This window comes from Aegilops tauschii, chromosome 5, assembly GCF_002575655.3.
Source record: "Aegilops tauschii subsp. strangulata cultivar AL8/78 chromosome 5, Aet v6.0, whole genome shotgun sequence".
In the NCBI taxonomy this organism is placed as follows: domain Eukaryota; kingdom Viridiplantae; phylum Streptophyta; class Magnoliopsida; order Poales; family Poaceae; genus Aegilops; species Aegilops tauschii.
Window position 1 is genome coordinate 278,333,253 of NC_053039.3, and position 14,044 is coordinate 278,347,296.

At 45.3% G+C, this 14,044-nt stretch overlaps 2 protein-coding genes across 2 annotated transcripts; both read right to left on the reverse strand.

Moving 5' to 3' along the window:
- Positions 1-4,291: 4,291 nt before the first annotated feature.
- LOC109762444 (uncharacterized) lies at positions 4,292-4,966 on the reverse strand. Its single transcript, XM_020321306.4, has one exon. It carries the CDS (start codon positions 4,829-4,831, stop codon positions 4,469-4,471), a length of 363 nt encoding a protein of 120 aa, XP_020176895.3. The 5' UTR covers positions 4,832-4,966; the 3' UTR covers positions 4,292-4,468.
- A 3,923-nt stretch (positions 4,967-8,889) lies between these two features.
- Positions 8,890-13,395, reverse strand: LOC109762436 (uncharacterized). Its single transcript, XM_020321288.4, has 6 exons — positions 13,087-13,395; positions 11,993-12,235; positions 11,145-11,318; positions 10,681-10,787; positions 9,914-10,239; positions 8,890-9,722 (listed from the first exon to the last, which is right to left on the reverse strand). Exons 1-6 carry the CDS (start codon positions 13,231-13,233, stop codon positions 9,124-9,126), a joined length of 1,596 nt encoding a protein of 531 aa, XP_020176877.1. The 5' UTR covers positions 13,234-13,395; the 3' UTR covers positions 8,890-9,123.
- Between the last annotated feature and the right edge of the window lie 649 nt (positions 13,396-14,044).

The window sequence follows — 14,044 nt, forward strand, 5'->3', positions numbered from 1 at the left end:
GCTGCTTGTGGTGGACGTCCGGCGACGAGGTCCGGGGAGGCAGCGGCTGGAGGGGACAACGGGCCCGGCGAAGGAACCCCTGCGACGGAGGGAGGCAGGAGGCGAGGACCACGGGCCCGGCGAAGGAGCCCCGGCGACGGAGGGAGGCAGGAGGCGGGGACCACGGGCCCGGCGAAGGAGACCCGGCGACGGAGGAAGGCAGGAGGCGGGGACCACGGGCCCGGCGAAGGAGACCCGACGATGGAGGAAGGGGATGGCGGCGGTGGATCCGTCGCCGGCCAGTCACGGCGCCGCGGGCTCCCTCGCTCCGGCTGCCGCCGTCGCTCGCTCGCCCACGACGGCTGCCTCCGGCGGAAGAAGGCGGGTTGGGTTCAAGCTGGGTCGGGGGGATTCTACGGTGGTCTGCGCGTCGCGCCTATATATATGAAAACTTGTTGTTTGATCAAGCACGAAGAAAGAGGTCACTTCTCTATATTCATGATGATGTTGTATAATGGTTCCTTCATTTTTATATATAGTAGCTAGCGTCGAGTTGAATTGAAAACATAAAATGAAAATGAAAACCCTAAATAAAAAAGAATTGAACGGTAAACACAAAAGGAAAAAGGAAACACAAAATGAAACCCTAAACCCCTCATTAAAAAAGACCTACACCCCAGCACTCAACGTGTGGCGGCCTTTTAGTCACAGTTGGTGTCGCCAACCAGGACTAAAGGTCCTCCTGCTTGAGCGCTCCACAACGGCCACGTGAAGCCTCTTTAGTCTCGGTTCCTAACATAATCAGCACTGAAAAGGATGGCCTTTAGTCCCGATTACTCAACCGGGACTAAAGCTTACAAACCGGAACTAATGTCCTATTTTTTACTAGTGTACTATTTCAATAGATGAAGAAAGCCAGGCTAGTCCACACTTCATGCTCTGAACAACAATAAGAGTGTAACCTTATTACCGGCTATAAGAAATGGCAACAACAATAAGAGTGTAACCTTATTACCGGCTATAAGAAATGGCACGTGATGGCACACGGACCAGGCCTTGCATTTTCTGTGCGTTGCTGAACAACTGTAAGAGTGTAACCTTATTACTGGCTATAAGAAATGGCACGTGATGGCACACGACCAGGCTTTGCGCCAACGGACCAGGCCTTGCATTTTTTGTGCGTTGCTGAATAACAATAAGAGTGTAACCTTAGAGCATCTTCAATAGCCGTCCAACGCACCGCACGCTAAAAACCACTTTCCCATGCGCCCTTCGCTTGGTTTTGCACGGTCGGCAGCGCTGGCTCCCACAGCCGCGCTAAAATACAGCGCGCGTGCGCCGCTCCAGCGGTGCGTAAAATTGCAGTGTGCGCGACTCACCGGGGCATTGCCATATATTGCATTTTGGACATAAAATGAATTTCGAACATTCAAAATACAATGAACATGGCATATAAATTTGACACAAACAAGTTGATGAATAAAAGTTCATGCCCATAAGTTCAAAATCATGCCCACAAGTTCATCCAACCAAGTTCAAAATGCAAACCAAGTTCATGACACAAACGAAAGACACATCAAGCCTCATCCTCGTCTTCGTCCTCATCTTCGGAAGACGATTCTTCATCCTCCGAAGATGATTTTTCCTCCTCCTCATCATCATTGTCGCGCACCGCATCACGTGAAGCTCGAACGGTGTTGGCAAGATCTTCAACGGCATCTTCATGGAAAGATGTGTGAGGCACACCGGAAGACATTCCGCCCATGGCGGCCGGAGGTGCACCCATGTCTCCCATGAGAGAAGCAAAACTCATGCCTCCTATGGCGGCCATGGCGCCGGGCGGTGCTCCAAAGCCACCCATGGCTCCCATGGTCTCCATGGTAGCTCCAAAGCCACCCATGGCACCTAAGCCGCCCACGGTAGCTCCGAAGCCACCCATGCCTCCCATGGCACCAAGGCCACCGACACCCATTGCGCGAATCATGGCTCTTTTTTGGATCAAGACTTCTTCACGGGCAAGATTGACATACTCCTTTTGCGCCTCATTGAGGATAGATGTGTCCAAGAAGAACAAGTGCTTCTCCCATTCCAACAATCTAGTTCGCTCCTCATTGCTCACTTTCCTCTCCTCCAAAGCCAACTTCCTCTCCTTGGCCGCCAGCCTCCTCTCCTCGGTTGCGACATCTTGATTCCTTGCCATTTTCCTCACCTCGTTGGCTTCTTTTCTTGCCTTCACAATAGCTTCCATAGCATTTTTTAGCTCATCATCTCCTTTCGTCTTCTTCTTTTCTTTTGCGTCTTTCTTGCACCCATCCGGTCGTTTTGGCTTCGAGTATGAAACCGAGTTGGGTGTGGGGCTTCTCTTGCCGTCATCACTTGATACATCATCCTCCTCATCATCATCATCATCCAACTCAATTGTTCGCTTGCGTTTGTTGCTCAAATCCAAATCATCCAAATCATCACGCTTCTTTCATTTCTCATCATCCTTCAACATGTCATAGCAATGAGGCAAGGTAAATGGCCTTCCTTTCTTGATCTTCCCCTTCTTGGTCCTCTTCTCTTCTCCTTTGAACAAGTTTTGTGCAATGTTGTACTACATGAAAACAAAACAAGTTAGCACTTCAAACACCAACAACAAGTATGATGAATATGGATGAAATGCCACTTACTCTATCGTCCTCATTGGTGCCATTTGGGTTCGATTTGTCAACCGCCTTTTGTGCGGCCGCCCACTTTTGACAATCCTTGTTGATTGTCGACCACTGGGACCGAAGTGATCGCTTGGAGCGATCAATTCCACTCATGTTGCGAACATCAAAGTGTTCTTTCATCCGCCCCCAATAAGCATCTCTACTTTGATCACCTCCAACGGATGGATCCCTCGACACTTGCAACTAAGTATTGCATAGTAAGATGTCTTCGGCGTTGGTGTAATTGCCCGCTCTTCCTTTCGGCGCGTCGACAATGCCCTCACCATCCTCGTCCACCTCGAACTCATGGTCTTCGAAATGCATGTCATTGATTTGAGACCAATGCGAATTGTTGGAGCCAACACCCATAATTGACATGTATGCACCATTGTTGAGACTACAAAATATATAGAACAATGCAAATAAGCTATCTATATGAATGCATTCAAAAAATAACAAGAAAAGAAAATTTGGAAAAAATTTCTACCTTTGGGGCATATCGTTGAACACGTTGTGCGCGTCGGCCGCCGGCTCAACGAGTGAGCTCGCCGGCGCTTCGGTAGCCGCCGCGCCCGTCACACGCCCTGCAAGCTTCTTCCTCCTCGCCTTCGAGGTGCCGGAGCCGTCCGACGCCTTGTTCTTCTTCGCGGATGTCTTGCCCTTCTTCGGCCGCGCCGCATTGGGGAGCTTCGAGGAGGGGCGGCGGCACGGGGCGGCGCCGGCGCGACGCCACCCGCCGCCGAGGTCATCTACGGCGGCATGAAGAGGCCGCGCGCGAGGCCGATGCTCGGAGGAGCTAAGGCCAACGCTCCCCGTGCTAGGGTTTGCGGCGGCGGTGGAGGGGTCGCGGTTGTAGGATGGGGTGAGCGGGGTGCCGGCACGTGCGTCCATCGGGTCAAGTTCGTCGGCGCGCGTGGGGCGAAGGTGGCGGGAGGAGAGAATGCGGTGCGAGCGCTCGTGTGTGCCGCGCGCGGAAGCGGGCGTCCCAAATAGCGCGAGTTCGCGATTCAGACCGCGCGCCTAACTCCATATGCCGCGCGCACGCGGTTATTGCGCGTCCGCTAGAGCCACTCTACCGGTTGCGCGCGTGCTAAAATAGCCAAATTTACGGCGCGACGCTTGTTTAGCACGGCTGTTGAAGATGCTCTTACTGGCTATAAGAAATGGCACGTGATGGCACACGAGCAGGCTTTGCATTTTCTGCCCGTTGCCACGCACGAACACATTTATTGGCTATAAGAAATGGCACGTGATGGCACACGAGCATTTTCTGTCTGTTGCAACGCACGAACACATTTATTGGCTATAAAAAATGGCACGCGATGGCACACGACCAGGCTTTGCATTTTTTGCCCGTTGCAACGCACAAACGTTTATAGTTACAACGGGCATTTGTACTAGTTTAACACCAACACAGACATGAGGCCAACACCGACTAACTGACAAACCAAACGGTCAAAAAAACAGACAAAACCACAAAACCAGCTTACGTTTAGACCGGACGCCTGGACTTGGACTTATGGACCGAAAGATGAAAGATGGTGACTCTGCCCCACATACTGATTTCACATCTTTACTCCTCACTGCCGGTTTGTCGAAAATTAAAAGCAACTAATACATCAGTACGAATGTACGATTATTTATTTCTGCTGTGCCATTTCTGATAAAAAGTCACACGCGTGCAGATCAAATCGAGTCAGAACTCGAAGCTGAGAAGCGCGGCTAGCAGATCAAATCGAGTCAGAACTCGAAGCACAAACGCCGCAAATCCTCTATCTCTTCTGCCACTAACTAGTCTACTTCCCTTCGCGTGGCGGTGGCGGCGGCTGCGCTTCGTCTTGGCGCTTCTGGACCTCGCGGCCGACGGCAGGGTCGCCGTGTCCGACGGCCACCTTGGCGACCTCCGTGGCCGGCGTGCCTGGCCTCGCCTTCTGGTACAGCACCAGGTAGCCGATGGCGCCGACGATGCCGAACCCCATCAGCGCCATCGTCCCGGGCCCGTACGGCAGGCGGCCGCCTCGCTGGTGCAGGACCTCCCCGGCGCCGCCACGGCCCGGCGGGCGCATGGACGCCTCCACCCCCGCGGCCCGGACCTCCTCCGGACTCATCTTGTGCGTGTCGGCGTTGCGACGCCACTCCTCCGTGCCGCTCTTCGCCATGCCGGCGTCCTCCTTCCGCTTGTCACCGGCGTACGTGCGTGCGTGTGGTGTGTAGCGTGAATCTGTCTTCTGCGTGGGTGGTTCTGTCTGAGGCTCGTGCGAGGGCTGATGTATGTAAGCGAGAGCTTCGTGAAGTGTGTCATGACTCGTGAGGTGGTGTAAAGAATGCAACACGTAGAAGGGGCAGGTGTTGCAAGCTCGACGAGGCGGCGCCAGCTGCTGCCGCGTGCGGTACGGGGAGATGCACATGTGAGCTCTCCGTTCGGTGGCGAGTTGTTAAAACCGTAACGGGAAGTACAGCGCATGGGCAACCTAGCAGCGTCGGAACGCCTGAATCGAGCGTACTCCCAATCAAGCAGTAGAGTAAAACTATTCGCAAAAAAAAAAAGCAGTAGAGTAAAACGAAACTGTGACACCCCGTCTGCTTGCATTTTAAATCTTTTTCCTTTTCAATAGAGTTCGCCTTTTCGGTTTAATTTCACGTTCGGCGGGGGTCTGAGTTTGTGCTGGCCCGCGAGACCTATATCTCTCTTAGAGAAGCTCCTCCCGGGTTTTCGTATATCATATCCAGATTATTGTACAACGGTTTATTTTTAACACAATACAGACACAAGCGTTCATACATACACGCATACACTCACCTCTATCAACACATACGTACCTTACCCTTATGAGCACCTTCGAAAGACTGAGCCGGCATATAATCTTGAGATTTATGAAGTCATCGTAAGCACCTCGTCGTCGACGGGAACGTCTCCTCCCGCTGAAAGCGCATCGTTGAAAATACTGAAATAAATTCAGAAATAATACAAGCACCAGGACTTAAACCCTAGTGGACTGGGACTACCACTGTCCCTCTACCCATCCAACCACAAGTTGGTTTGTTGTACAACAGGTTTTTGAGTCCTGTAATAGTATCTCATGTAGAAGGTACGTTTTATGTGTGGGTTTTGTCAATATTTTGGGGTTATTTGTTTTTTTCTTTTATCTGTCTTCTTTCTTTTTTATGTTTTTTACTTTTTTTTCCTCTTTTTTTTGCTTTTACTTTTTTCCCTTGGTTTTTAGTAGGTTTTTTGGGGTTTTTTTTTCCTGATTTCCACTGTGTTTCAATGTTATGCGTCGTTTTTTAGTGTTTTCTTGTTTTCTTTGGTTCCTTATCGGTTTTCTTTGGTTTTATTTTTTAACACATGTCTTTTTTAGTACACATGTACCTTTTTACTGTACACATGGAAAAAATATGCACGTCGTGCACTTCTTAAAAACACGATTAAAAATTTTCTATTAATTACATGATTTGATGTCTATTTTTTCATACACATCATATAATTTCCATATACATAAAAACATTTTTTATATAATTTGTAACATTTTTCAAATACATAATTAACATTTTATTTTATTTATTTTCTGGTTTTCTTCGTTTCTTTCTTTGGTTCTGAACATTATAGGCATGTTTGATGTCTATTTTTTTCATATACATCTGAAACATTTATTTGATATATATTTAATATTTTCTAAATAAATGATTAACATTTTTTTATAATGCCACGTGCATTTTTATGAAACGGATGAACATTTTAAAAATGTCACAAACATTTTTTTATATGATATCAACATTTTTTCATATACAATTGTAACATTTATTTTATATTCCTTTATTTTCTTTTCCAATATATGCTTAACATTTTTTATAATGCCACATAAATGTTTTGAAACACGTGATCAATTTTAAAATAAAAAATATTTTTTTAATATGCCATCAACATTGTTTTGAATTAAGATAACAATTATTTTACATTACATTCACATTTTTTCGAATTTTTATTTTTTTATGTTTTGAAATATATGTATTTAAATTTTTTGAAATATAAAAAAATAAAAATGAACAAAGGAAAGAAAAAGGAAAATATATAACGAGGCGGAGGACGAAAGAGGAAAACTAAAAGACCGGTCTTGAGCCTTTGTTGAACTAGAGAGAAGATGTTAACTATGGGATGGACTAATTAACGGGTAGCCCTTCGTAGTCGCAAGCTTTCCAGCTGACAGTTGCAAAGATACGGGGATCATCTTCAGCCGTCATGCGTCACGTGTTGGGCACATCCGCATGGTCTTTTTTTTGCACGTGTTTTGAGTTTTTGCTGATTTTCTAGGTTTTTTAAAGAAGAAGAGTATGCTTTTTTTCTCGCGTGAGGCACACCTTGCGAAAAGAACAAATATGCTTCTCCGTGAAGCACAGTTGTGAAAAGCATAACTCTGTGCTTCAACGGGAAAAGCACATAAAGTTGTGCTTTTCAAGAAGTGAAAAGCAGAACCATGCTTCTTGAAAAGTGAAAGGCATAGTTGTGTTGTGCTTTCGGAAGATTTAAAAACACCATTGTGCTTCCATTTTTTGTGGTTATGTTAGGGGGGGGGGGGGTCCATGTTTCTTCGGTTATCCTGTTTTCTTTTTACCGTTTTCTGTATTTTTGGTATTTTTCTGGGGTTTTGTCCAAACCTATTAACATGAGATATAGTTTTGAAGATCTCTGCACGAGTAACGCAACGATGAAAATCGTCCATGATTTGGACATACGATTCATAGAGATAAAAAGTTTCAAAAAATGAATAAACAGAAAGAAAAAAAAGGCAGAGAACTCCAAACTTGTGACAAGTGCCGCGAAAGCAATGCGCCGTTTATCAGCACGACGAAAAGTGGGAGTGACCTTTATAAGATGTACTCCCTAACTAGTGATTTCGATCAAGTATTTGCGAGCTCCTCCCTCCCATTCAATGTTAAAACGCACAACTGGGCCGGCCCAATTTAGCCCCTCTTAGCTCATTCGTTACCAAAAAAACCGCTGATACATGCAGTGAAAAATCGTTGTTGCTCGTTCCCTTAAAAAAAACTGTCAGTGTGTTAACTTCCAAAAGACCACCACCAGTTTTTAAGAGATTTACAAAAAAAATAGAAGTGTTCTAGAATTTGAAAACTATCCATGAAATCGAATAGTATTTACTAATTTAATAAAATGTGAATTTATTTTTTTTGTGCATTTTTAGAAAAGTTCACGGATCTGGAGAATGTTCTAAAAAAGGGACCGGTAGGTGTATAAAGGGGGAAGTTTCTGGATGGATTTCCCTATTAAGTCAGCACCGGATGAAGATTGGAGACCCACCACAAGCAGAGAATAAAAAGCCTAAGAGTGATGACCAATCATCTACAAAAGAAGTAACAGAGCAAAGCAGAGCAGGGATGGGGTAAGAAAAAGGGTTCCTAACACATTGGATAGCTTAATCTATTGGTCGGGGGAAAATATTCATGATTATTCTTTTAAATGAAAGCATAAAAATGAATCTGAATAAAATCAATTGAGACCAGCAAAAAACACATAAGGAAAAAACAAAGACAACCCGACCGGAAAACTAGATTGTATATTTCGTTTTAGAAAAGAATCCCAAGTATTTGGTTTATAGTACCTTTTAGACAAGTGTGTACTTTTCTTATGAACTACTGCAATTTTTCATATTTTCTCGTGCAATTTGGTTTATAATAGTTTGTTTAGAATGGTGTGTTTTTTTTTTGTTGAACCACTGCATATTTTTATATTTTCTTCTGCAAGAGTTGAATTAGAAAAAACAGAAATAAGTGCATCTATTCGGGTTATCACACATCTCATGGGAAATAGGTCATCTCAACAATATACCCATCCCTTATCCTTCAAACCAAACACCAATTTGGCTATCTTCAACTACTTGAAATCCCTCCCAACCAAACAGAAAAAGAGGCTATCCCTAGCTGAGTGGCTGGGGATACCCACAACCACTCAAACATATCCATCAAACCAAACACACCCATATCATAGAAAGGCGTCCCACCTTCTCGACGGTTCGCCCCAATGAATGGAGCTAGTGGGACGAATTTAAGGAGAAAGATATACCTGCACACTTTTATCTGGTACTTATTCCACTTGCCCTAAAAGGTTTTAGAGCACTATAATTTGTATACGAGTAAGAATATCAGGATATTTTATACAAACTTGGATCATATAGACACTTCAAACAACCAAAAACACAGCATAGAACATAGGACATCATATAGACACTTCAAACAACCAAAAACACAGCATAGAACATAGGACAGTCATGTTATGGAGCCAAAAGGGCTTGCCTAAAATTATCCTACCTGATACTGTACATACAAGAAAGAAGAATAAAGGAGTCATGTTGATTCCCGGCAAAAATTTCTACACACAACAGTTCATCAACCTACAGGCCCCACTGCACATTTTCACTCCCTAGGAACCAAACTCAACTCACAAGAAATGAGGAAATGATGAGATGCGCGGCAGATGCGTAAGCAGGTCCCCAAATGGTTCTTGCCTTGGAGGCAATGAGCCATTGCCACTGTCTCCTTCAACAGGAGGCGCATAAGCTTGGGGCTTTCTCTCATAAATCTCATTATTATCACTATGAACACCAGGGTTTACCTGGCCTGTGCATGAATCTCTGTGGATCAATGAGCACAGAGAATTGACCCTTGACATGAGCATCCTCTCATCAGCAGCAATAGTGATTTGGGAGTCGTTCAGAAGTTGCCGGGTCATCTCATCAAATGCTAGTTTACCCGTTGAGTCATTACCACTGTCGAGGATCTGAGAGTCGTTCAGGAGGTACCGGGTGATGTCATCTATGGCCAGTTTACCTGATGTGCCAGCACCACCATCAGCTGCGGGTAGGTCCCCTGAATACATATGTCTGTAGATGTGGTGCCCAATGTGGTTTGCTATCTCACTCTTGGACATGGAGCGCTGGATCCCTGGCAACTTAAAACCGTTCCAACTAAGAAGGATGCTTGTATGTGGTTCACCCACACTGGAACCATCGTCTTGTTTAATCACTTGACCGTCAGCAACTGGAATGGAAAAAAAGATGATGAGTAAAGTCATTCACAGTTACAGGTTACAAAGATCCTAGTTGTAATTTGTGAAAAAAAAAACAGAAAACAAATTCAAATAATTATTCTGAACAGTGACCATGATTCAGTAGCATAGCATGACCTAAGACATCGTCAATGAAAAATGTTATTATAATAATTATGTTCACCTGAATTAGAGAAATCTCGAGCCAAGCCATCTGATGTTCCAGCTTCCTGTCTTTCTTCAGCATCTATCCTACCAGATGCAGAATGATGCTGTAATAGTTCTCTAAATCTTTGAGGGGTTAACTGATCGTCATCATCTTTATTATGCACAAAATTTTGGCACTTTACATCATCTGGGTCTTCAAATATGGAAGATCTTGATTCAAAGTACGGATTCTCCAACGTGATATCATTTTGCTGGCTTAGCGAGCATAGACGTGGGTCACAGTGAACAAGCTTCTCTACATGCTTATTCATCATTCCGGGCGCACACTGAAGAAAGTGCCTCCTGAAAATAAAGGATTTTCGGAAGTTCAGGCACCAGTGTAACTTCGTGTATAGAGAACCTACTTGATTGTGATGTAGGCCTGAATCTGTCTTTCACAACGGTTTCTCGAGAAACAGCACTAAAATCCACCATGCCATGTCATGGAATGTCCCATAGAGCGGCATATTTGAATGTGAAGTTCACAGCATATTCTTTTTCTTTCTCTCCGCATGAAAATGTCTCATTTGTATTAGAAGAAGGGGCCGAAATGACGCAAAGTACAACCAGTAAAATGAAGAAAACCACAGAAGGACAAAGAAACCAGGCTACAAAAGCTAGGAAGAAACTAGCAAAAGCCTAATTAGCCCACCTAATAGAACAGAGGAAGCAAAACAACAATAGAAGTTCACTGCATATATTTTAAGATTTAATAAACATCTGCCACAATACATGAACATGTACCTGTGCCTGCTTGCCTGTCCAGCAGTAAAATCAGAAGTGGCCTGCCACAAAGTGTGCTTCCTTGGCTGTGGATTCGTTTCTCTAAAGAAAAGTGGTTGCCTGGACAACTGGAAAAAACAAGAAAAAGAAAATTAGCAACAGGAAGAATATGTAACAACGGTCCCAAAAAGGCAAAATTGACAGGAATAATACTTAACTACCCCCTCCGTTTCTAAATATAAGCCCTTTTAGATATTTCAATACAGACTACATACAGATGTATATAGACATATTTTAGAGTGTAGATTCACTCACTTTACTCTGTATGTAGTACATATTGAAATCTCTAAAAGGTCTTATATTTAGGAATGGATGGAGTACATCCTTAACCCTCCTATTGATATAGTATGATGATGTGATCCATAAGAAATAGTTAACTTTGCAGTAATTTGCATTACTGACTCCATGTATATACAGGTACTTACCGCGATTTCCAGGGTGCCAGGTTCCGTTTCTGGACAAACCACCTTAAGTGCACAGATATCAGACCACTGTATCTCAATTTTACTCTTGAGACCACCATCCAGTACTTCCCACACGAGTTTGTGCTTTGCAAAATAGCATTTCACAACAAGATCACCTTCGTACCTTGATACCCACTGTTCATATACGAAATATAAAGCTTAACATAAATGAATCAGTTGAAACACAGATAAGAAAACAAACAATGAACAAATGGCACTAACTAAATAGGTATACGCAAGCATAGGTCTCTCCTACTACATGTTTCCCCCACGAGTGCTTTGCAAAATCGGAAGCTCATTTCATAACTTCTCGTGCTATATGGGGTATCAATCTATAAATAAACTCATGTCACAAAGATTATGCTTCAAACCCAAAATTTGCTGCCATTGCCACTACAGCAGGCCAGAAACCAAAGGTACCATGCTCTCATCATGAGATCCACCATGATTATGAGCTAAAAAGGATTACACGTGGCATTCACATAGAACAGATTGTTCTGATCTTCCGAAGTAACACGGGCTAACAGTAATACCAAACCGAGTTAGAGACAATGGAATGGATCAACCTGAATGTCAACAATACAAGCAACAAGAGCTTATTGTCACAGAGACGTGTCTGCATTTATATTCAGTTAATACTGCAGGAGGGTACTGAACATGGGATTGTTGTTATGACCGGAGGATGTAAGTTACACCCAGTCAATTATGTTAATTTCTACTAAAAACAAGCATCATCCAGATCCAAGGACTATGAATGACATAACAGGGCAATGTGACAGCATGAATGAGCACATGAAAAAGCAGCTAACCTCCCAAGATCCGATTCTTAGAACAGAGCCAGGGAAGTTGGAGGCTTTTAATTTCTCCGAGGCACTAGCAGTGCCACCATGCTGGGCATCTTTGGCCTTACCGGCTTGCACAAGCTTCATTTGGATCAAATCCACGAGAGAGGGGCTCTTCTTAAGCCGCAAGCCAAGTGGACTAGGCTCCTCAAGGAAATCATGTTGCGTCGACTGCTGATTTGACACGCTAGCACCACCTGTGCTCCATTGCTGCATGACACAACCCCAGAACACAACAAACAAGGATTAAATAAAGTACTGTGAAACAAGATTTTATAAATATTACCAATCAGGATAATATTTGCATTCCAAATCTGTGATGAAAATTGGAAAACGGTGAGTGTACAGAGAGCACGCCCATTTGCTTTTGTGCAATGGAGAAGTAGAATCTTGCAGGATTAATTAAGAACTAACACCAGAGGGGATTAACATGTAAGTGCGGACAGCTCGGATTCTTGGCGGATCAGTACTTCGAGAGTACAATTCCAGAAGTCTATATTGTTCATTTCCAAGACTAAAGAAGAGAACGGATATAGTACTAGTATGTTAGTAGTAATAATATCTTGGGGGCAGAAAAGATTCCAGTGACTTGACTGCACAAGATTTATTTTCCTTTTTCATTTATACGTGCCGGTGCCATATCTATCCTCGACAACTTGCATGCCTTTTGCACAGAAACACTTTCATGCTGGTGTAGTAATTTACTAATTTAGAATCTTATAATCATATTAACACGGGCAATGAGAAACGCACTACAAGCACGGAGAATCACTACAATTGCCCCAAAACGTTAGATATCGAAGTAAATAGAATGATTTTTTTTTTTTGATAAATTTGAACCAAAGCAAAAAGGTCGCAGACGAACGAAATTTGATCGGTAGTAACACTTTCTAGATTACTTCAGGACGCTTCGCTCGGCTGCTTCGGGCCCGCCACATGAAACGATCAGTCCGGATAGTACGATGCAAAAACATACTACAAACAAGCAAGCAAAAATCATATCGGAACGCTCGCGTCGTATTTTTGCGAGGAACGAAGCGGGACGAGGACGGGAAAGCCACCTGCGGCTGCTGCTGCTGGGCGAGGCGGGACCTCTTATGGAACGGCGACGCCTCAGCCCCGGCCGCCCCCGCGGCGCCGCCGTCGTCGTCCACCGCCTCCTCCTTCACCCCCCGCCGCAGCTTCCCCATGTGCGGCAGGTGAACCATCCTCTGCAGTTCGAGCCGAAGGTGAGGGAGGACACCGTTGAGGTGGTTGTTGTACGGAGGAGAAGAGCTGTTTGAACAAGCAAGCGAGGACGGATGGGGGGTGGAGGAGGGAAATAAATATCTCGGCGGGGGCGGGGAGGAGGAGGAAGCAGGATTAGATCTCCTCTGTTTGTTTTTGCTCGGCGCACGTGCCAACTGGATCCGGATCAGAGGCCACCGTGGCGAGCCAGAGGAGTTCTCGCATCTACCCCTGATGCGCGGTGGTCGGGCGGGGGTAGAATCGTCAGGAGGGACGGTCGGCAGGCGTGCCCTGCCCACGGCAACGGTGCGCTGGGCTTCCCCTTCCCCAGCGGCCAGCGGCGGCACCTGGGTCACGCCCCGGACGGTCGACACGTGTCCACGGTGCGGGAGGGGGGAAAGGGCGAAGCGGCGGGAGGCGTGACGTGGTTGGTGCGCGTGTGACCTGGACACGCCGGCCCGTCCCCGTCCAGTCCATTGTGCCGACGCTATCCGTTCGCATCAGCATCGGCCTTTGTCGCTCTCTGTGCTTGTGGATAAGGTCGTGGCTGGCCGGCGAGCACGCACAGCGCACCACCACCCGTAAAAGTGACAAAATTATTGTGGGGGAGGAACAAGACTTGGACTTTGGATGGACCTATAGAGCCTGCTTCCAGTCTCTCGCTTCAGAAAATTGATATATATATATGACCTCACACACCCACACCCTACCCCTATGAACACCTCCGAGGAACTTAGCAAACATATCATCTTAAGATTTTACGAAGTCACCATAGATGCCTCGTAGTCGACG